Here is a 25,004-nt window from a genome sequence, read left to right as displayed (position 1 = left end):
AGAAGCAGACCACACCACACGTTCACGTTTGGACGGTCGCGCACAGTGTTCATGCTAAAGTGGGGCTTCTCCGAGTCCCATATCCTCCCATTATCCGGACACATTAAAGAAACCGCATGCAGCAATCACTTGCACCTAGGTAGAAGCTTGAGAATCGTGTCTAGCTCCCTATGTACCGTGGTTCGTGGTAGCTACAGCTGTAGGGACGCTGGGCGGATTGATTTGATTGGGCTCAGGATAAATGCCTGTTGCACCCGTTCCTCATCTGCGTCACTTGTGCTCGGACGCCCAGAACTTGTCCTCTTCTTCACACTACGGGATTCGTTGAACCTCGTGTACCGCTGTCTGATGGTCAGGCATGATGGCGCTGTGCGTCTGTAACACGTCCAGAAGTTCCAAAGGATCTGGGCGTCAGATTGGTCTTTTATCAACTATTCCACACACTGTGCTATCTGCTCGGGGGGGGGGGGGGGGGGCTATTTTCATCAATAACTACTTATTTTTCTTTTCTTATTCTTTTTTTGATGACAACTGTTACCAATCCGTCTCCGTGAAATTCACCTTACTCTTCCACATACTACAGCGTTGTCATTATAGCCTTGATGACTGGTAGCGGATTCTTGTGTTACATGCGGGATGCTGGTTAGCAGTGCGTTTTGATTCAATTTTTAGGAAAGATGAGAAACAGTTTAACGGTTTTGCGAGTGCATATGGGCTTAAATCGATTCCACCCCCGTGTCGAGAAGGAATCGTAGGGGAACTTGATAATGCATTATCGATTCGACACGAACTGACAACATGAGAGTCTAGTCACGTTTGTAATCCCGGCCATATATAGAGCTTCGCGAAGTATCTGCTGTTTCTGTCTCATCATGTGTGCGGTAGCTGCAGAATTGGAGATACGTTAGTTATCCAGGCATCAGGCCGCACACAAGACGGCACAGACAGCGAGTTGTTGATGGCTCCCACAATGCTTTCATTTGGAGGTAAATATTTTTATCGATAGTCTGTTGCTGTCACGATCTCAAGACTTGAAATATACACGTGGTCTTTTTGTTAGTCTCTCTACTTTGGTATCATATAAGTAATCTCAAAAATCTGGCAGTTCTGTATGTTCGTTATTGCATATTCTCATTTACACATTCAACTTCGTGATAATTTTGCTGTATTTTACGTGCACTTCATAATAGGTTTTGGGAAAATATTTTTCAAGCGTAAGTATTTCCAGACTTTTTTTCAAAAGCAGTGTATAAAGGAAAAAATATGATAAACTTATTCTGATAAATAATCTTCGTTTATATGGTGATCTTAATTTGCTTACATTAATTTCACCCATATTAATATTGAATGGGCTGCTTGGCTATGGACTGAATTACTTGAGGAAATACAACAATCAGACACTTTTTGTATAGCTTCATTATGCTAAGACGCGATTCGTACTTTCACCCATTGTCGATAGGTGTAATACATTTATATCTTCTTCAATACTGGGTGTACGTAAAGTCCGGGAACACTTTCAATTATTTATTGACAAGAACTAAACATTGTACAGTTGTTGTTGTTGTGGTCTTCAGTCCAGAGACTGGTTTGATGCAGCTCTCCATGCTACTCTATCCTGTGCAAGCTTCTTCATCTCCCAGTACCTACTGCAACCTACATCCTTCTGAACCTGCTTGGTGTATTCATCTCTTGGTCTCCCTCTACGATTTTTACCCTCCACGCTGTCCTCGAATACTAAATTGGTGATCCCTTGATGCCTCAGAACATGTCGTACCAATCGATCCCTTCTTCTGGTCAAGTTGTGCCACAAACTTCTCTTCTCCCCAATCCTTTTCAATACTTCCTCATTAGTTATGCGATAGATGTCATACATATTGCATTTTGAAGAGAAACTCTGAAAGTTTTCAAACATTCGATTTGCGAACCATAAGTGACCCGGCAGACGTCAATACGGTTATAGAATTCTTGCCATACCAGTCCCAGCATGGCGTCATCGACTGTGGCAGTCGCTTCCCGTATTCTCTCTCGGAGCTCTGCTACATCACGTGGTAGATGCGGTACATACACCAGATCTTTAATGTGTCCCCACAGAAAAAGTCTTACCGTGTTAGATGTGGTGATCGAGGAGGCCATTTCATGAAACAGCTCGCTCCGCACCTGAACTCGCCATGTTTGTGGCTAGTGCCGACTATCGGCAAATTACCAAACTACGCTGTGGCGGTATTAAAAAACTTTCAGGGTTTGTCTTCAAAAGGACATATTTTTTGACATCTGTACAATGTTTGGTTCTTGTGCAAAAATAATTGAAAGTGTTCCTGGACTTAATGTACACCCTATATAGCGTTTTTATCGACCGCATTTTGATCGCTGTAGCTGCCCTCTGCAAAATAACAATTCGTTTAGCTACCGCGCTTGCCCACTTTTCTGTTTACGTTTAATCAACAGTAAGGTGCATTTACTTTTGTTTTGTAATTTGTGGCTTCATTTATCTCCTTCACAGGCACGGCACAAACGCTTCTTGTTTCACTGTTGCACTGCTACAGCGCAGCGTTCGACATGTTGCGACTAATCCGTTTGTTTATGTCGGAAATTACAGTTGTTCCCAACCTTTTCTACCTGGTGCCACAGTTTGCAACCCCTTATCATCACGTGCTCCCTATGTTTATTATTTATTTGGTTGTTTCAAAAAAACTTTGACAATAATTTGCAATCCACTCTTTAGTAAAAGAGGATTGTCAAATGTAGAGTAATACAAAACTATAGTTTCGAAAGGACTTGACAACCGAAATTGAAATGTTTATATGTGCTACTTAAATACCTAATAATTTACTTTTCACTTGAGCAACACATTTCACATCCAAACTTTTTTTTTTCGTGATGAAAGCCACAAGAGAAATTCAGAACATCAGTGAGGTAGCTGACTGAACCTTCCAAATTAGCTAAGCACGTCGAAGGTCACTCTCCATGTTCAGGCGACTGCGGTGATTTGTTCTCACAATGACTATAGTCCGTTTAAAACTGACCCGTTCGCCGTGCCAAACTGCCACAGCCATTGGTCAGTTCACTTCCAATTCCTTGTCCGGCATTCTTTTTTGACGTGTTTGGATTCCCAGTCATGGGTCTGCCACTTTTGTTACGTATTTCGTAACACATGATAACCGCAAAAAAACCGTAAGCACGCGTGTACACACACACACACACACACACACACACACACAAACACACACACACACACACAACGATGCTAATGGAAAACTCAAGTTTCGTACACAGCACTAACCAAACGCTACTGGAACACTTTCGCACAAGACGCGATACAGCGCCACATATACAGTTAGATCGGCTTACATTAGGTAAACTCCGCACGGCAGCCGAATTTGTTAGGGCGCAATTCATCGTTTTGAGTGGGTCACTAATGCCATACATGTAACATTATATTTTACGGAGTGATGTGGCACAGCGCAGTGGTTAGCTTATTAACCCCAGTTGTAGAAGGACGTAGGTTTGAATTTCGTAGAATTTTTTGTTTTATTTCTGAACTTAACAAAAAGAGTTCTTTATTATTTTCAGTCATTTTAATTGATTTAAATGCATTTTTTTTAAATTTCTAATCTTTGCTGCGTCATTTTTCACCATCGTATTGACTTTTTCATTTACTCTTATTTTTCTTGCTGTCATTCTATTTTCGTTTGGAATCTGTCTGCGTCGTCTGTAGTCTGCAACATGTGCCACCGAGGACAGTTCAGCGGTTGGTAACGCGGCAGCACGCATTGCCAGTGTGATATCTTCAAGTAACTAGTGATAGCGAGAATTACAGTTGCCTATCTAGAAGTCCCTTGAATCGAGGGAATTACGAAAAGTTAATTAAGGGAGCATCCAGGTGACTTCCATTGTTGTATCTTTTCGAAGAAGGCCCTTATGACGTCATTGGCATACATTATTGTGGTTTTTCTACATTGTAGTTTCAAAGTCAAGTTATTCAGAGTTTCAAATAAATCTGCAAGGTATGCTCAGCTTTCCTTTGGCTTAAAATATACATTTCTACCTCTTGATTTCAATTCGTACAGCCTGCTTAGCACAGAGTCCTTCGAAAGCCACCGGACTTGGTTATGAATGATTCATGATTGGTGTTCACCATTGAGATCATTACGGAGGACTCGGAAAAATGAATTACGCGTATAATTAATTGCACGTGTAATCATTTTCAGTGCAGTGTTCAATTCTTCCATTACTATCTTCTCGACCACAAATCGCCAGTATTCTGTTCAGTTACACTCTCGTGCTCTATTGGTAGAATCGCCACACTGCAAGGTAAAAAATGGAGACATTTTCAGTATTTTAAATAGCTGTTTTTTCACATTCAGGGTCATTTCTTCGATGCTATATTCCACACTGTTCTTTCAAAGAGGTATCCTATCCATTTTTCACTGACTGTCTTCTCCAAAAACAATTCTGGTTGCTTTAAAAATGGAAGGTTTGATTAACGTTCCAGCATTAGTTTAAGAGGGTGTGTGATTTTTTTTTTTTTTTTTTTTTTTTACGAGAGAAATTTAGAAATTTCATATGTTGCTTCAATAACTTTATCATTTTCCAGCTGAAAGATTCCATTAGTATCCAGTTTCATGCGATTTAAAGAATTTCTTTTCCAACAAAAAAACTCTTTTGGTTTTTTTCCTACGCTGGATGAGTTGATGTTAGATGGGGTCCCAGACGTACAGGGCTCAGTGAATAGTCATTGAGGACATGATAACACACAACGCACTGTGGCAGTTGGACATTGTCTATTTCAGTAAACATGATTCCATGCTTAATATATTATTCATATAAGGTTTCCTTTTAATAGACTTTTCATTCAACATACAAAACCAATAAAAACACTTTTTACTTCTGCATAGCATAATACTGAGTTGAGATAGCAGGGCGCGGACTGAAGAATGTTGTGTGTCAACAGTAACTTGGTAACGCGCGAGGCAAAGCTGATGCTGCCGACTCCACATAAAAAAATACGTTCGCTAAGTACAATAAGAATAGAAAAGCTTAGGCTTGCATGACCGCATGTTTCCGCTTTCTGCTGAGCTGTCTGCGCGCCCCCATATAGATCTTTCACGACCCACCCCACCCTCGGTCGGGAACCACTGATCTAAAGTCAAGTTACAGTTTTTTGCACATTACAGAACTATGTAAGTCAGTTACGTTTATAGATCTACTTTTGTTGATCTTAAAACGTGATGCATGCCACTGTGTGCTTAAAATGTAAAAAAAAATTCGTGTTTATTGTATTTTTTAGAACTGAACTGTATCAAACTTCGTAAGAAGTTGGGGAGGACGCCTGTTAAGCCAATATTTCGAGGTAAAACAATGACAGTTATCTACTTAATATTCACTAAGAGCTATATTCATCTATTAAACCTGACACGAATGTTTACAATCGAAAGGATTAGCTTAATTTACAGTACGTATGATGTTCGGAAGAGATATCATATCGTCGATTAGGCAGTTTTCGTTGGTTTAAGCCATACGAATACCTAGTCGATTCTTTTGTCAGAGCGACATCGTGTCCTTCGTGCAACAACTTAGACAGAATAAGTGTGCCGCACCTTTTACCTTATTCATATGAACAATTAACGTAGTTGCTGTAATGATTATTGTTATAAGAGCAGGTAGCTAACAAATATTATTTTCGATTTTGAAATAAAGAGATCGTAACCAGATACCTGTGGTGTACTGGCAATCATGTTATTGCCTTTCTGAGATCAAAGAACGTTATCTCTCAAGGATTTATAGTAAACCTACAATTTAATGTAGAATACGAGTCGCAGTGTTAACATGTTTTTTCACCAACGCACAGCATTATCAGAGAAGCCGCCAGACAAAAAATAGGGGCAGCAAGGATCGGACCCAGTCGTAAGTATCAGTATTCTCAACACGCAACCACTGCACGACTGAGCCACTCTATAGCTCTTTTCAATCTCGCAGCATTTCCATTGTATTTGTCTACCAGCGCAAGTACGTAGCACCACGGGATGTCTGTTGTGAAGGGACCTTCAGTTGAAACATAAGGCACTATGAACGTTTCCGACATGTTAAATCATTGCTGACTATTTGCATGTGTTAAAGAGTAATGCCGGCCGGTGTGGCCGAGCTGTTCTAGGTGCTTTAGTTTGGAACCGCGCGACCGCTACGGTCGCAGGTTCGAATCCTGCCTCGGGCAAATAATGTGTGTGATGTCCTTAGTTAGGTTTAAGTAGTTCTAAGTTCTAGGGGACTGATGACCTCAGATGTTAAGTCCCATAGTGCTCAGAGCCATTTGAACCATTTAAAGAGTGATGAAAGGTAGTAAGGAAGATTATAGTGTAACATCCAGTCAGCAACGAGTTCATTACAGACGGAGCGCGAGCTCTTAACTGATTCAAGGACAGGGAAGGGAATCAGCCACGTCCTTTCGAAGGAACCATCACGGCATTTGCTGTAGCGATTTAGGGAAATCACGGAGCATCTAAATTTGGATTGCATAACGCGGGTTTGAACCATCGTCCTCTCGAATTGCGCCACCTCTGTCTGTTTCAAGGCTTTAGGCTCAGACAGCCATTTCATGTTTTACTAGTCACATACGTCTTAATAAGTGTTCTTCTCTCCTTGGTGTTATATTTTGTTTGTACAATTTGTATTCATCTCAGGTACACGAATGCACACTTGTAGTCATTATTTTATATAAATGTGGAGGATATACGCAGTAACGGCGCAGGAGTTATATTAAGCCCGATACGTCTCTAGAACTTGTGATTATCCCACTACGAGACAACGAAAGGGCAGAATGCGGTTACGTGGTGATGAATTCCTATCGGAAATAGCTGGATATCACTGACAATCAAGTCATATATTTCGAAAAACGTCCTCGTAATGCATGTGAACTGCGCTGACAAAGTTAAGAATTTGTGCAGCGAAGTTTCGGTGTAATAAATCCATAGGCTTCAGTGGCTCGTTACAGAGCAATTGCCATTCTTGCCCTTTGTTCTCCGGCCACATAACGATCAAGTGTGTGCCTGGCAGCAACGAAGGAAGCACTGTGACGCATTTTGCTCCCGAGGGAAAAGTTTGGGGCTTATTCCTCTGCTTAGGACGAATGAAGCATGTAGCAAGTAGTGTGATGTTTTATTGTTCGCATTATCCCGCTCTCTGAAATAGGAATGTGAAGGAGTTAGGACAAGGCACCCCTGGTAATACAACACTTGACTTGTTGCTAAAATGCGAGAACATACGTACGTTATGTTTTCATATTATGAAAGACAAAGCAATGCTTACGAGTGGCGGCACGTTCAGTAGTCGGTACAGCGAAATGCAGAACTGGCGTGCTCTCGTGTGTCGAGCGCTTCAACTGAAAGTTTTGTCAAATGGTTGGATTGATGTGGAAAAAATACCGTCCTTGACACTGAACAGATGCTTCATTAAACGTTAGATGAACGCATCCTCTCGCACTTCTTATAGGGTGTAACGCTGGCAATTACACTGCTGGCCATTAAAATTACTACACCACTAAGATGACGTGCTACAGACGCGAAATTTAACCAACAGGAAGAAGATGCTGTTATATGCAAATGATTAGCTTTTCAGAGCATTCACACAAGGTTGGCGCCGGTGGCGACACCTACAACGTGCTAACATGAGGAAGGTTTCCAACCGATTTCTCATACACAAACAGCAGTTGACCGGCGTTGCCTGGTGAAACGTTGTTGTGATGCCTCGTGTAAAGAGGAGAAATGCGTACCGCCACGTTTCCGACTTTGTTAAAGGTCGGATGGTAGCCTATCGCGATTGTAGTTTATCGTATCGCGACACTGCTGCTCGCGTTTTTCGAGATCCAATGACTGTTAGCAGAATATGGAATCGGTGGGTTCAGGAGGGTAATACGGAACGCCGTGCTGGATCCCAACGGCCTCGTATCACTAGCAGTAGAGATGACAAGCATCTTATCGGCATAGCTGTAACGGATCGTGCAGCCACGTCTCGATCCCTGAGTCAACAGATGGGGACGTTTGCAAGACAACAACCATCTGCACGAACAGTTCGACGACGTTTGCAGCAGCATGGACTATCAGCTCGGAGACCATGGCTGCGGTTACCTTGACGCTGCATCACAGACAGGAGCGCCTCAGAAGGTGTACTCAACGACGAACCTGGGTGCACGAATGGCAAAACTTCATTTTTTTCGGATGAAACCTGGTTCTGTTTACAGCATCATGATGGTCGCATCCGTGTTTGGCGACATCGCAGTGAACGCACATTGGAAGCGTGTATTCGTCATCGCCATACTGGCGTATCACCCGGAGTGATGGTATGGGGTGCCATTAGTTACACGGCTCGGTCACCTCTTGTTCGTAGTGACGGCACTGTGAACAGTGGACGATACATTTCAGATGTGTCACTACCCGTGGCTCTCTACCCTTCATTCGATCCCTGCGAAACCCTACATTTCAGCAGGATAATGCAAGACCGCATGTTGCAGGTTCTGCACGGGCTTTTCTGGATACAGGAAATGTTCGACTGCTGCCCTGGCTAGCACATTCTCCAGATCTCTCACCATTGGAAGCGCCTGGTCAGTGGTGGACGAGCAACTGGCTCGTCAGAATACGCCAGTCACTACTCTTGATGAACTATGGTATTTATGTTGAAGCTGTATGGGCATCTGTACTTGTACACGCCATCCAAGCTTTGTTTGACTCAATGCCCAGGCGTATCAAGGTCGTTGGTACGGCCAGAGATGGTTGTTCTGGGTGCTGATTTCTCAGGATCTGTGCACCCAAATTGCGTGAAATGTAATCTCATGACAGTTCTAGTATAATCAATGAATACTCGTTTATCATCTTGCATTTCTTCTTGGTGTAGCAATTTTAATGGCCAGTAATGTAGTAACCGTAGTCAGTTCCAACTTGAGTGGACGTCGACATCCGTCATTCACGGCTTAGGCGTTCGCTTTGAGCTACGGTGTGGGTAATGTAGGAATGATCGAGATGTTTCTACTCGGTATGCATCTCTGTCACCAGATAGGACGCTAATTCACTTCTTCTCGTGGGACATTGTCAGGAGCGTAGATTACAAGGCTCCAGTCGCTACGAGTTGTGATGTGACTGTTAAGGATTGTCGCACTAGACAAAGCTTACGACAGTTTCCATCCTCAGGCGTGAAAGCGTTGCTGTTTCGTTAATTGGAGTTTCTAGATTCGAGCCATGCAGTGTGTGTGCGTGCGCGCGCGTGCTTTTGTGTGTGTGTGTGTGTGGGTGGGTGGGTGTGAGTCTACGTATTTGGAGCCCTCGGCCGCTAGAGGGCTCCGAATCGCAGCGTGTAACACGGCGGTGTGTAACGTAACTATGTCGGTGCTTGAGCGACAGCCTGTTGTAATAGTGTTTCGAATTCGAAGAGATCGTCCTTCAGCATGACAATGCCAGACGACGCACGAACGCTGCGACATCTGCAACGATCCGACACCTTGGGTTGACTGTCATCGATTATCTTCCATACAGTCCCTATTTGGTCCAATCCGATTTTCATTTGCTTCCAAAACATAGAGAACGCCTCCGAGAACTTCACTTTGATAGTGATGGAGTGCCGCAAGCAGAGATGATGATGTGGTTCCGTCAACAAAGTCATTGGGAGAAATGTATTTGTCGCCAAGGTGACTATTTTGAGAAATAAATATGTAAACCGGAAGAATCAAGATGTAGGCTGTAAGAGTTTTCACATTAAAAATTCGCAGGCATTACTTTTCAGCACGCCCTCGTATTTGTAGTATCCAAATCCTTCTTTTACGGTTCAAGGGACACTGCGTACATAACAAGTCAGCGTCAGATTAGGGTTTAATGTCCCGTCGACGACGAGATCGTTAGAGGCGGATCAGATTATTCGGTAACGAGTCATTGTAGAATATCGACTCCTTGTATTGAGGGGATAGTTCTCTTTGAACGCATGAAAAACAGGCGATCTACGTGATTCCTTAAAATAAAAAGTAATCCTAAATAGGATTATATAGTTTTATTCCTTACACTTTTGTCTGTAAGAAATCATTTTTATATTCACATCGGACGCCCCCTGTAGTCGCTGCACCAAGTGGAAGAACTCCTTGCAGCCGGAACATTGGTCATCCGCGGGAATTCCCGAATTTCTTCTGTTGGACCTGTAACAGAGTAATTTTGTGTAAGTCATTGAAAAATATTAAGTTGTAGCAAAATGGTGACCTGTTGAAATAAATGTCATGTTTTTCGCCCAACCTTTCGAGACAACAACGGGCACCGAAACTAGACTTTTGCAGATACGCAAACGGCTACGTATGCTGATAGAGAATTCAGTGTAGAGTGTCAGCATCAAGTTCCGATAAAAATTGTATGGACGTTGTAAGTTATGTTTACCGCCAGTTTGAGAAATGCGATATCGAAAAATACGCGGGTAAATTTTGGATTAGATTTTTTGTAGTCAGGTTCAACACGCTTCTAGTAAGCGATCCCAAGACCGTACAGCAATCGTTTCATATCCAAAAGGGGGTCCTACTCCATCATCTTGGTGTCCACGATTGTCCTACGAGCCTATTTGGCAACTACTGTCGTCTGCTTTTGTACAGAAGTTCTAACAAGCTGGTCCGATCTCAAGTTCGAACAGTTCCATAATTACCTTAACGCCTGAACGCTAAAATAAAGTAGTCATCTCAGAGCATATTTTGAGAAAAGAAAACCAACAAGTAAAATTATGTAGGTAGGTTCAAAAAATGGCTCTCAGCACTATGGGACTTAACTTCTCGGGTCATCAGTCGCCTAGAACTTAGAACTACTTAAACCTAACTAACCTAAGGACGTCACACACATCCATGCCCGAGGCAGGATTCGAACCTGCGACCGTAGCAGTCGCGCGGTTCCGGACATAAGCGCCTAGAACAGCTTGGCCACCGCGGCCGGCTTATGTATGTAGGGATAATACACATCTTGCATAATAATTTCTCGGCATATGCTATCTACGCCTATCCACTACGAATTTCAGCTGTTTGGCGGCCTAAAGCTAAAAAACACGCTACACCGCCCTCTGTGTCTGATACCGACAAGTGTGGTAACAGTGGACCTGGAAATTGCCAGTTCGAATCACGGTGATCTCTGATGTAACACCGGCACGATCGGAGAATGTGCCACTACAGAGTGTGCTTTTCATCGTTGGAAAAAGCCAAAAACCGCTAGGAGCCAGGTCTAATGAGTAAGGAACGTGAGAAACCACATCAAAGTTGGTTACGAGAAGAAACTCTAGCGTCCTATTCGGCCGATGCGGCTATGCATTGTATTGGCGGAAGAACACACGTGCGGTCTTCTCCGGCCTTTTCTCGCAGTTCTTCCAATATCTTGGTAGCTCGCACTTACCACCTTTGGAACGTAATAACGTAATAAGGATTACGCCATCGCTGTCCCAAAACTGCCCATTAGCATTTTTTTTTTTTTTTTTTTTCAGAATTGACCCTTACTCAGTATATTATTTTTTCTTTTTTTTCCGATGAACTTCTGTGCTACCACCGAGCTGACTGGCGATTCGCTTCAGGATTGAAAAACTGTATCCACATCTCATTCATTTTCACAGTTGTTGAAAAGGAAGACCCGTTCCTGATTACGTGACAACATTGCCTGGTAAAATGCCACGCGCGCAGGCTTGAAGTCGCCCATCAGCATTTGTGGTAACCCATCCCCAAAGGAAGGTTCCCAAATTTTCAGTTCATCGTGCTGGACTGTGTGCACAAATTCCATGGAGGCGCCCGCCACGGAGGCGATATCTTTCACGCTCAGTCGACGATCCTCCACACAACTGTCTCCACCTGCGTGACATGCTGAGACCAAGCCGTTGTCAAGCAGAAATTCTTTTGGGTCTTTGTCACACGACGTTCACCCTTCTTTGAACTGTCACACCCACGAACGCACGTTCTTCACATTCATGACGCCATCACTACTCATCTCACATAACTGGTGACGAATTTGGATGGGTGTCACTCAACGCAATTGGAGAAACGAATGATTACTCGCTGTTCATGTAATGTAACCATCATCATTTCTGATATCAGAATATCGTCTCACTCTTACCGTTGCCGTTAGTTCTTTGTAGCTGCCGTCCGTGTCACGCATACCCAAAGACTGGCCGCTTGTTCTAAGACAAATCGCAAGTTTCTGTCTTGTGACTGTCCTAATAAAGAAAATGGGAGGGCTTAGAAATCGAACGCTCGTTGTACATTTCTGTTGTGCCGTTAAGTGGGGACTGATGAGTGCCTACGGCCAGGGACAGCTCTAGATGCACAGCACATGCGCCCGTGCCGTCTAAATGCACAAATGGGCTGGAATGGCTAAGGCGGGCGACGTCGGGGCGCGCTACCTGTTGTGCCGCTACAAGGTCGCGCTCTCGCGATTTTTGTAGCGATCGATAGGTCGCGGGCGGCGAGGAGCCACGCACGCGAGCCCCACGCTGCGACTGTGCGGATTCCACCGTAACATTGTCCCGCCGCCCTGCACTCTGCCGACAACGTATTGAATTTACAGCGCATTCGTAAGTTAATGGGCACTGTGTGGTGGGACGCATATTCACTCTCGATGTGTTTGGAAATCCAGACTTTCGTGAAATCCAACTCACTTCCTGCAGGCATGCATGCTATCTACCAGATTTTAACTGAATTTCACCAAAACGTGTTAGTTTCATATTTACTTAACACAATGTAGTTACAGTGACAGTCTTCCGTATAAGCTTTGCTTTTTGAATTTGGCGAATTCGCCACAGATATAGTCTGCATCACACTGTAAATCTAGTGTTTCCTTCCCAAATTACGTAGTATCTGTATCAAAGTTTCATGGTTGAGCAACTTCAGCAAAACCAAAACAATTTAGCTAACATTTTCACGTGAGAAGAACTTGGAGATAAGCAGTGTCATTCAATAACTGTCGTCATCAGTACAACTCTGAGCTGAGATACATTAATTTAACTTGTAGGAGCAACATTGTGAAGTGACGCGGAGTGGAATGAATGTACAAAATCTGCCATAGAAGGGCAAATAAACAGTGGATAAGAGTCTTCTGCTACATATTGCTAATTCCTTTTGGAGCCCCACCATGCCAAACTTCAAGAAGAGAAACAGAGAATTCAACCTGGCCAGTATAAAGTGTAATCTACACCTCTGTCTTAATCTTGTGTATGGAATGTAACAAACAAAACGTTTAGTGGCAATGACATAACAATTTCCTCCGTGTTCATTTTGTGATTTGTACATTGATGTAAGTGGCTAGTAATGAGACCCCAGTGTACAGTGAATACAGAGTCCTTCCTTTCTGGTACCCTTCGTTCAACCAATGTCGGGTCGTAACTGGTATGATACGTCTCTCTGATTCTGAGGGAACCAGTAGTACCCGTATAAAGGCTATTTCTGTGATGGGGTCGCCACTCTCAAAGGCATTTTAATGTTCCTGCCAACCGCATCTTGACAAAATCACGTCGGTTAAACGTCCAGGCGCAATGTTGCAAAGCGACATGAAATGAAAAGAATACACGACGTCTGTTGTAGGGAAGGTGAGTGGTTGACTATTGTTTACGGGAAGAATTCTAGAAAAGTGTAGCTCATCTGTAAAGGGTACCTCGCACAGAACGCTCGGGCGACATATTCTTGAGTACTGCTCACGTGTTTGGGATTCCCACCAAGTCGTATTAAAAGAAGATATCGAAGCAATTCAGTGGCGTGCTGCTAAAGTTGTTACCAGAAAGTTCTATCAACACGCACTGATTTGATTTAATCAGGGAGACAAAAGAAAGTCGTGGGTGACCCTGTAATAGGTCTTCGTTAGACACTGTTTCTCCAGATGTTACTGCCCCAAATATTTTGTGTCCTCTGCCCTCCAGTGCTTCGCACTGGAAGATCAAATGTGGTACTGTTTAATCCCCCACATCTCTTAGTCTGTACTTCAGGGTTTTTTTCTCTAGGGCCATGGAGTGCACATTTTTCCTGAAGTTCTCATGGCCAGTATAGTCAGCCTCCTGTTCAAGCCCACAATTGTAGAACTTCGTTTTAAACATGGTTTCATCATCATAAACCTACTATGCTTTTGTTTTCGGATTGTAGACCAATATTCTATGTGCTGCCTACCGATCCAGCTACGTAGTTCAAATTTTACCATCGCCATATTGATGATTAAAACAGAACCCTGACCAACAAATGGTGTCTTTGTCCATGCCCGGGCCTCTTTATCACCTTGTTCATTATCAACAATTCCTAAGTGACCACGGACCCACAGGAGGTTTACCGTGTTGTTTTCCCCTAACTTCACCAAAGATTCGTGGCATTCTGCAACGCTTATAGACGTTTCAGAGCTACTTCGCTGCCTGACTGTAGATGCTACAGTCTTTCTAACACATGCATAGATTCTTCTCTGCATACACTGTGGTAATGAATGTCTCCGCCTGGAATACCGCTGCCAGTTTCTCTCGTCTATCTTGTACGCTTTATACTGCTGTCCCAGCACCTTTGTCTGTTTTTAACCCGTCGGTAAAAAAGATTGTGCCTCTTTAACAGTGTCCCCCTCAGTTCCTTACTTACAAAATCTGCATTGAAAGGCTTTTTGAAGCAGCTGACATTTCCACGACTGGTCATGTTATTAGTGAGGGATTCTGGATATTTTAAATGTTGCCAGTTTTTAACCTGTGTACCCCTACTACTGTCGTCATTGTAACCGCAAAGATGTGGCGGGGACATGTCCAAGATGGTCTCCATGCCAGCAGTGAGTTTGCTACTTAGCCTGTTACGGCTGCCCCTTCCAGAGGTCCGTAGCTGCCTCCTTCTGCTCTACTTTATTCCACAATACTGTAGGCCCCATAAATCATCACAGGTCTTTTACTGAGGGGTATATGCAGTACATGATCCTGGAACTTGGACCCCAGTTTCTGCCAAAGACCCATCTAGTGCACTTGGCTTGGAACTGAGGTCGAGTTAATTGGGGATCCATGGCTACCCCTGGGTATTTCGTCACTACCTCCTCGACTGGTAGAATTTCGTCATATTTTTTAAGATTCTAGTATATGTGCTGGATACACTTTCCGTTAACATTACTAACAACAGTTTTCCTGGAACTAACCATGATATCCTGTTTCTTACACCAGGTTTGCGCAATGTTCAGAGTGCTTTTTGCAGTTGTTCTAATAGTAATTGCAAATGTGCCAAGTATTACTGTGACTAAATTATCTGCATATCCTTGGCAAAAGTAACGTCTAGTTAAATATTTCAAGAGTTCATGCACCACTAGTTTCCACAGCAGCAAGAACAAAACCCCACCTTGCGGGCACCCATTGGTTGTGTCAGTCTCTATTGTCACATCCGTCATAGTAACTTCTTCTTTCGTCTGCTCAGCATGACCTTATGTCACCTACATACAGTGGTCTTAATGCCACACTATTATGCAGCTGGGCCGGCCGGGGTGGCCGAGCGTTTCTAGGCGCTACAGTCTGGAACCGCGCGACCGCTACGACCGCAGGTTCGAATCCTGCCTCGGGCATGGATGTGTGTGTTGTCCTTATGTTAGTTAGGTTTAAGTAGTTCTAAGTTCTAGGGGACTGATGACCTCAGAAATTAAGTCCCATAGTGCTCAGAGCCATTTGAACCATTATGCAGCTCCAACTATGAATTCGAATGTTGCATTGCTAAAAGCCCCCTCATTGTCTAGGAAGACGCAGAGAGCACTTTACTGAAAGTGTAGAGCTTTTCCTATTCTGCGAACAAGTTGAAGTGCTTTTTCGCATGATTTGCTTGGTTAATATGCGTGTCCGCTTTCCTGTAGAGCAGGGGTAGCAAAGATCGGCCCGCGGCCCGTGTCCGGGCACAAGTGTCAAAGCGCTTAGCCTCGCTTCACATCCCCCGCCGCCACACGGCGCTGTCTGAGCGCGATGAGGGTCAAGAGGGGAAAATGGCTAACGCGCACCATTTTAATGGCAGTATAGTTGTACTGCATATGACTTGGTTTTATATTTCATATTTCTCAACAACATAGACACAAACAGAACAAGATTTCAATATTAATTAATAATTTATGGCACACTGAATATATAATATAATTTTTATTTGGTACAAACTGTCAACACATGGACAGATGCAGACAATTTCAGAGTTTAGCACTCAAGTTGCCACGTAATCGTGACTTATTTAGTTTCATAATCGAAAAAAAGTCTTTTATACAAACATTTCGATCGAAATATTGCAGCACTTTTGCAGCCTCGTTATGGAGGCTGGAAAATACACCTGAGATAAAGCATTGTAGAGGTCCTGGACAGTTTTAACGTAAAATGATTTGTAATTTAAACTGGAATTACGTTGCAGATCAATCAGTTACATCTGCATATAGGCAGGGGGCGCTTTCAACTGAAACGGTAAACGGTCTCAGAAACAGATGTAAGATTGACAGTGTCCTCAAAATCTTTATAAAACTATCGTTGTAATTCTTCGAAGACCACAATGAATTCTTCAAACCTCGTGATTTCTTTAACGCCGGTGAGCTTAGGAACAGGATTGTCTTTGTGTGCCTTCTACAACGCGATTTTCTTGTCAGATGCATCCCCGTCAAATCAGAGAGAAGTTGCTACTGAGGGCAGTATGCAGCCAAGTCCACTTAAAATGCTATCTGCAATCCATTCCGGATGCCGTAATTTTCGTTTCCAAACCGTTCATAAATTTAACAATAGCGAAATTTAAATCGAAAAATGGTTCCAGGCGTGCCGCTTGGTTTAAGCAACGCACTTTGCAGTAATGTATGAAGTCTCCATACTCTTCGTTCATTTCCATTGAAAATCGTTGCACCTGAAAATGGGATAATGGGTGCGACCCCACAAAGTGCTTCTTGATCTACAGAACAATGAATCCCCTCTGTCGATCGTTGTAATCTTTTGCTCTTTCATTGTCATCTAAAAGTTCAAGTTCTTTCTGCGTGGTACTATAATGTCTTTTCGTAGCAAATAAGCAGTACCTGTCACTTGTTTGAATTGAGAATTCTCATCCATTTTAAAAGATTGTGACGATAGATCGCTAGACTGCCTCTTTTTGTGCAAATAGCCACTGGGTCTGTGAACATTCTTCGTACCACGAACATACAATTAAGGGTGAACAGCGCTGACATCACGATTCTGCCGAACTCAAGAGTTGTGTCGACCGCAAAATGCCGCATCGCAGTGCTAACTGAAATGTCGCGCCGGCCGGGGTGGCCGAACGGTTCTAGGCGCTAGTCTGGAACCGCGCTACTGCTACGGTCGCAGGTTCGAATCCTGCCTCGGGCATGGATGTGTGTGATGTCCTTAGGTTAGTTAGGTTTAAGTAGTTCTAAGTTCGTTCTAGGGGGCTGATGACCTCAGATGTTAAGTCCCATAGTGCTCAGAGCCATTTGAACCATTCTTTTGAAATGTCGCGCTGTTCCGGGTACTTCCTGAAAGGACTGAGCAAAGCCGAGTGACAGGCTGGGCCTTGGCTCGCACGCTGGCCACACACGCTGCTCGCATGAACTCTGGCACGCCGTGGCCGGCCCTGCTGTGGAGGGAACTCTGGTAACCTCATTTCCCTTAACGTGCACATTAACCAGTTTTTGTAGTGTCGTTAAAAGAAAGGAGGACAGACTGAATGGTCTCATATCCTTAGCCTTGGTATAACCAGTTCTCCCTGCCATTGGAAAGGAAACAGCCTTCACTGCCCTCAAATGGTTCAAATGGCTCTGAGCGCTATGGGACTAAACTTTTGAGGTCATTAGTCCCCTAGAACTTAGAACTAGTTAAACCTAACTAACTTAAGGACATCACACACATCCATGCTCGAGGCAAGATTCGAACCTGCGACCGTAGCGGTCTCGTGGTTCCAGACTGAAGCGCCTAGAACCGCACGGCTACTTAGGCCGGCTCACTGCCCTCCATGCATTAGGGGAGATTCCTGTCGCTAGGTTAATCCGAAACCGACTGTATAGGAGCCTGATTGATCCCTCTCATGCTTGTTGCAATAGAGCCGGAGAAGTTCCACCTGGGCCTGGTGATTTGGAACGATTGAATCGTTCCCTCTGTTCGCTGTTTTTTTTATTTTTATTTTATTTTATTTTTTTTTTTTTTAAGTGTACACACACCCTGACAGATTCCCAGTTCTTCCGTTGGTTACCTGCAAACCAACGCCTCACAGAGACTGAAACTTTGTATTGTCTCCCAGAGTGCATTGAAGAAAGTGAGTCTGGAAAAGCGTATCCGATATCCCCTGCAGTGTCCTTGTGTACCCCCCACCCTTCTTTCATAGTGTGCCTCCTGGATTAGGTGTATTCTAGTGAGGATTTTATAAAGTCTAGCGCAAGCAGCTGTACCTTCCAACTCCTCACAGAATACATTCCATGATGATTGTTTCGCTTGCTTAATAGCAAGATTGTACTCTTATTTGGCAAGGACCTCCTGATATTTTACCCATTGTCCTCTCCTTCTTGCAGAGTTGGACAGTTTCTCACTTGCTTCCGTTGGAATTCAAAATTATTGTTCCATAAAAAATGCGTTCTTATTTGTGAACTTCTTTGCGATTGGAATGTTTCCCACTTACAAGGTCACAATGGCAGACGTCACTTCAACTGCCATTTCCTCTAAATTTACTTAATTTCTTATCGAAGTTTTAACTTCGTTGGCGTGAGTTCAGATGTTTCCTTTATGAGTCGCAGCTCGTTATCCTAAAATTTTTATAGACCATGGTCTGTTCACACCCAATTGAACCCAAAAGTTACGTTAATTACTTCGTCCCTTCTTTTGCTTTTAAGTGTAGGATCCTTACCCCTATTCAAGTTCTCTAGATGTTCTCCAAAGGGTATTCAAGCAGTTAGTGTCGGTGTTGGTACTTCTCCACTGTAGGTTATGGGGACTGGCATTGCACCAAAACAGCAGTTGTTCATTCCGCAACAGGTGCCTGCCTACTAGAGTCCTCACTTCATGGGAAGGAGGAGCACTGTCCTCAGTAAGCTGAGGTGAGTACAGACTACGTCGTGCTCCCTTCATCGTGCTGTTTTATCCTGTTGGTCGATAAATTCCCAGAACCGAAGTTTCTATCAGCATGAGTGAAATTCAGTTCTTAAAACAAATACAATTCCGTGTTTTTTATTCCTGGTGTAAATCAGCTTACCTCCAGTTCCTCCAAGACTTGATACGCTCATGTTGTATAAACAAGGTCCCTGGACCAGGGCCTCATCCACTTCCTGTCTGCCCAGAATGCGACTCAAGGAGGCAGTTGCCCCCTCACTGAGTTGCAGGTTGCCATCATTGTCACTTCTGATGTCGTTAACAACTCAGAAAGTAATTCGTGAGAACCCTAAATACTGCTTTAGGTTTTGCTTTTGCATTACATCCACCAGAAGGCTTTGACTGTCAGATGCAACCTTCCAGTTAATTATCGTGCAATCTTATATCCAGACTTTATGGTTCTGCGCCTGTGCTTTTTCGAACACGATCTTTGGAGAAACATCTTTAAGTAGTTTAGGTACCCAGATTGATATTTTCACGGTCGTGAAGACTTCCTGTGCCGTCTTGGCCAGCAACTTTGGCTTATCCCATGGAGGTACCTTGAGCACCATCTTCTTTAGCCAGTCTCCTGTTCTCATCCCCACACAGATAAAGGTTAGAGTACCTTTGTCCAGATAGACCATCCTGAAGTTGAGCCCTTGACTTAGATCTTCCACAGTCCTTTGTAAGATAGCCATCTCTGAACTAACTTCCATGTTAACAAGTGAATGACTTTGCTGAACTACTGCCATCCGAAAAACCGAGTCAACAGTACTATAGGTCTATTTCTTTTTTTCTACCTCAGCTTTTTCTGGGTCTGGTTATCCTGGGGAGTGGGAGTAATTGTCTCCTCTCGTGTTCTCTTATTCCCTTGGAAATGGGCAGGGTCCATTTACTCACTTCTCTCTGAAGACAGTTTTTTTTTCAGAGTTCTTAGTTTGAAGAGCTTTAATTCTGCCGATTTGTTCTTAGGAAGCCATTCTTTGCCTTCCTTCTCTCATAGAAGTTTCCTCTGTGTCCCCAAAAAAGGCTTTGATCTCGATCTGGTCCAATTTCTCACTGATGTTTTCCACTTCTTGGACTGGTCTAGTGTTCAGTAACATTTCCGTAATACTTGCCTGTTTTGTCCAATCTGAAGTGTGACGTGATCTATGCTCAGGGGTCTTGGCAGTTGGAAAGATGTGTCATGGACGGAGCCTCAGGAATACTGGGCAATCTCTCTGAGACACTAGCCTTATACCAGCTTAGGGCTCTACTGGTGCTGACCTGATGTATCCCCAATTCCCATGGGGCCAAAATGGATACACATAAATTAATTTACCATCTGTCGGACTTGATGATATTTCTAATAACCAAACATCAGGTGTTGAACTGATAGGAGATTTTTTCACAATTGGATTACCCTAATCCAATTCATCATTTTGAAACACATCTCTTCTACTGAACAAATGCTCGGAGCTGTTGAGGTGTGCAATTTAGAGCACAGTTTACTAGACATTCTTTTCATGTTATGGAGTATTTGTGTTGATGTAAATAAAAGGCATTCTTCTGTCCCTCTCTTTGAGCAATCAGGCAATTGTTTTATGCTAGCTTTTTATCTCGTATGTTCCCCATATATTTTGTCTTCCTTTCCACACTTTGCCTTATTCCCTCTCTCTGCACAGACATCATGTTTTAATCCAACTCAAATTCAGGCTGTTACTCAATATGGAGCAGTAGAATCTTTAATCATCCATTTGTTTCTCTTCTGCTATCTTTCAGCACTTTTAAATAGCATTACTAATTTTCAAAACTAAAATTACTGTCTGATTTTGTTGAGTAAAGCCTTATGCGGTTCCTATAATAGAGTTTTTGTTGTTGCAGTGTATAAGAGAGATGAAAGAAATCAAGTGATAATAAGGTGACATGTCACTTAAGTGATAATGCTAGAATTGCGTGGACTACATTACCATATTATTGTTTCAGGCACTGGCAATACGAGCACGGATGGGACATACAAACCATCATTCCTCACAGACCAAGAACTCAAGCACCTTATCTTGGAAGCTGCAGATGGTTTCCTTTTCGTTGTAACTTGTGATACTGGTCGTGTTATTTATGTCTCGGATTCAGTGGCTCCAGTGTTAAACCAACCACAGGTATGCATTTTTGTCTGTATGGAAAGAAATTTGTATTGATTATTTTAATTAGGAGAGCTAAATTGGTTGCCAGTAATTCCTTTATGCAATTGTGTCAAAATAGTGCAATGTTCCATAATTGAGGATACTTTTTTCATTCTAAAAACCCTGTTTTACTAATTTACTCCTAGTTTTAGTATTAAATTGATTATAATCAAATTTTTTGCATGCAAATGATTTTGATTACTTTTTGAACCTAGTAGTACATTTAATACAAACATGATATTTTAGCACTTTATGTAGAGAGACAAATTTGTGAAATTCATGAGACTGTCTCATCATGTCTTCTTGTATAAAGATGATACTTAAGTTCTGAAATTTATAAATTCACCATCAAACAGATACATAATTTTTGGGTTTACAAAACTTGTAAAGTATACCAAGTTGGTTATTACCTTGATTCTACTATAAGGTTGTGAAACTTGGACCCTGCCCCTCTGTGACACTTACCAAATGTGGTGGCACAGTGGTAAGCACATTGGACTCACATTCAGGACAGTGATTCAAATCTTTGCTCTGCCATGTAGCTTTTGGTTTCCAGTGATCTCTCTAAATTGCTTAAGCCAAATGTTGGAATGGTTCCTTTGAAAATGACAGTGGGTTTCCTTCCCCATCTGTTCACATTCCTAGCTTATGATCCATCTCTAATGTCTTTGTTGTCAACAAGACATTTAACTTTCATCTCTCTTCCTTCTTTCTGACACCTCCAGCAGAAATTAAGATTTTTGTTGGTAAGAGTGGTATAATAATATCAGTCCACATCAGGGAACATTGCCTAGAATAGTGGTTCTCAAACATTTTTGGTTCTAGATTTCTGTTAGTAAGAGTAATGTAATAGTATCAATCCACCTAGGGGAACAGTACCTAGAACTATGGAACTGTGGTTCCTAAACGTTTTAGGTTCTTAGTATCCTCAATGGTGTTGTTGTCTTCAGTCCAGAGACTGGTTTAATGGAACTCTCCATGCTACTCTATCTTGTGCATGCTTCTTCATCTCTGAGTAACTGCTGCAACCCACACACATCCTTCTGAATCTGCTTAATGTATCCATCTCTTAGTCTCCTTCTATGATTTTTACCCTGTACGATTCCCTCCAATACTAAATTGGTGATCCCTTGATGACTCAGAAAGTGTCCTACCAACTTGTCCCTTCTTTTAGTTAGGTTGTGCCACAATTTCCTCTTCTCCCCAGTTCTATTCAGTACCTCCTCATTAGTTACATGATCTACCCATCTAATCTTCAGCATTCTTCTGTAGCACCCTATTTTGAAAGCTCCTATTCTCTTCTTGTCTAAACTATTTATTGTCCATTTTTCACTTCCATACATGGCTACACTCCATACAAATACTTTCAGAAAAAAACTTCCTGACACTTAAATCTATACCCTATATTAAATTTCTCCTCTTCAGAAACCCTTTCCTTGCTAGAGCCAGTCTACATTTTATATCTTCTCTACTTCGACCATCATCAGTTATTTTGCTCCTCAAATATCAAAACTCATCTACTGCTTTAGTTGTTTCATTTCCTAATCTAATTCCCTCAGCATCACCTGATTTCATTCGATTACATTCCACTATCCTCATTTTGATTTTGTTGATGTTGATCTTGTATCCTCCTTTCAAGGCACTGTCCATTCTGTTCAACTGCTCTTCCAGGTCCTTTGGTGTCCCTGGCAGAATTACAATGTTATTAGCAAATATCAAAGTTTTTATTTCTTCTCCATGGATTTTAATTCCTACTCCAAATTTTTCTTTGTTTCCTTTGCTGCTTGCTCAGTAGACAGATGGAATAATATCGGGGATAGGCTACAACCCTGTCTCATTCCCTTCTCAACCACTGCTTCCCTTTCATGCCCTTCTACTCTTATAACTGCCGTCTGGTTTCTGTACAAATTGTAAATAGCCTTTCACTCCCTGTAGTTTACTCTTGCCACCTTCAGAATTTTAAAAGGAATATTCCAGTCAACATTGTCAAAAGCTTTCTCCAAGTCTACAAACACTAGAAATGTAGGTTTACCTGTCCTTATTCTATCTTCTAAGATAAGCTGTAGGGTCCATATTGCCTCACGTGTTCCAACATTTCTACAGAATCTGAACTAATCTTCCCTGAGGTCAGGCTCTACCATCCATCTGCAAAGGATTTGTGTTAGTATTTTGCAGCCATGACTTATTAAATTGATAGTTTGGTAAGTTTCAGACCTGTTAACATCTGCTGTCTTGAGGATTGGAATTATTATATTCTTTCAGTGCTCTGTAAAATTCTTCATGCAGTATGATATCTCCCATCTCATCTTCATCTACGTCTTCTTGCATTTCCATAATATTTCCTTCAAGTACATCGCCCTTGGTTAGGCCCTCTATATACTCCTTCTGCCTTTCTGCTCGCCTGTCTTTGCTTCGGACTGGTTTTCCATCTGAGTTTTTGATATTCATGCAGATGGTTCTCATTCCTCCAAATTTCTCTTTAATTTTCCTGTAGATAGTATCTATCTTACCCATAGAGATATATGCCTCTACCTCCTTACATTTGTCCTCTAGCCATCCTTGCTTAGCCATTTTGCACTTCCTGTTGATCTCATTTTTGAGATGTTTGTATTCATTTTCACCTGCTTCATTTACTGCATTTTTATATTTTCTCCTTTCATCAATTAAATGCAGTATCTCCTCTGTTACTCAAGGTTTGGAAGGTAGGAGACGAGGTACTGGCAGAATTGAAGCTGTGAGGATGGGTTGTGAGTCATGCTTGGGGTGCTCAGATGGTAGAGCACTTTCCCGCGAAAAGCAAAGTTCGCAAGTTCAAGTCTCAGTCTGGCACACAGTTTTGATCTGCCAGGAAGTTTCAAAGAGAGATGTATTTTAAAGTCTCAAGCAATTAGTTGGGCAGATTTATTACCTTTTGTACTTCTACGTGCCAACTAGTAACTATTATTTGCAATTCAATTTATTGCTGGCGTACACTAAAGTTTTAGGCACATTTTTATCAGTGTATGCCCATCAGTTATTATTAGCTGTCCATCAGAATTGACTTATTTCTCAATGATTCCTTTGTATTACCCTTTGATGCAAGTTACTAAGAAAGAGAATCTTAACTCAGAGTCATGAGTTACACCATGGTGCATGTTTTGGTAATTTAATCTTCAGAAAATTATCACCTATAGTTAGAGATGATGATGGAACCCCAGTCCATGCACATTTTTTAAGTTAGTGTATTAGGACTCTATGGTGAGATTGGATCTCCGTTGTAAAATGTATTACAGCTCTGTGAATATTAAACAGTGTATAAAAAAAATTGTTTCCAGAATGAGTGGTTTGGTTCCTGCATCTATGACAACATTCATGCTGAGGATGTGGAGAAGGTCCGTGAACAACTCTCAACACAAGAGCCTCAGAATACTGGTCGCATCCTTGACCTTAAGACTGGGACTGTCAAGAAAGAAGGTCATCAGTGTAAGTTTAATTAAAGAACTGAAATATTGTGCATTTATTGGTTGAACATGAAAGGAACTATTTCAGTATATGTGAAAAGGCAGCAATAATGGGTATTCTGTGTATAATTATTATAGAAGAAGATGATGCTTAAGTTGTGGAATTTATAAATTCACCATCAAAGAGATTTGTAATTTTTGGGCTTGTGTTTATCTGTGCATGCCGTGACAGTGTAAACACACTTTTAATTTTTGAGTTATGATTATATTTAAGTTTTCTGTTAGATTCAGACTGAAGCCAATGATCGGTTATTAATATTTGTCTATTAGAGAATGTAGCAGTTTCCGTTTAGATGCTATAGCTAAC

General features: G+C 42.3%; 1 protein-coding gene across 6 annotated transcripts in view; it reads left to right on the top strand.

The window, feature by feature from the left end:
• LOC126273196 (aryl hydrocarbon receptor nuclear translocator homolog) overlaps positions 1-25,004 on the top strand; it is a 477,342-nt gene that overhangs the window by 409,479 nt on the left and 42,859 nt on the right. For all 6 annotated transcript variants that reach the window (XM_049976728.1, XM_049976727.1, XM_049976726.1 and 3 more), the window contains 2 exons: positions 21,001-21,173; positions 24,512-24,659. In XM_049976728.1, coding sequence (XP_049832685.1) covers positions 21,001-21,173; positions 24,512-24,659 — 321 coding nt within the window. The remainder of the gene's footprint in view (positions 1-21,000; positions 21,174-24,511; positions 24,660-25,004) is intronic.

This window comes from Schistocerca gregaria, chromosome 5 (assembly GCF_023897955.1).
Source record: "Schistocerca gregaria isolate iqSchGreg1 chromosome 5, iqSchGreg1.2, whole genome shotgun sequence".
In the NCBI taxonomy this organism is placed as follows: Eukaryota; Metazoa; Arthropoda; class Insecta; order Orthoptera; family Acrididae; genus Schistocerca; species Schistocerca gregaria.
This window is presented reverse-complemented; position numbering and strand designations above follow the sequence as displayed.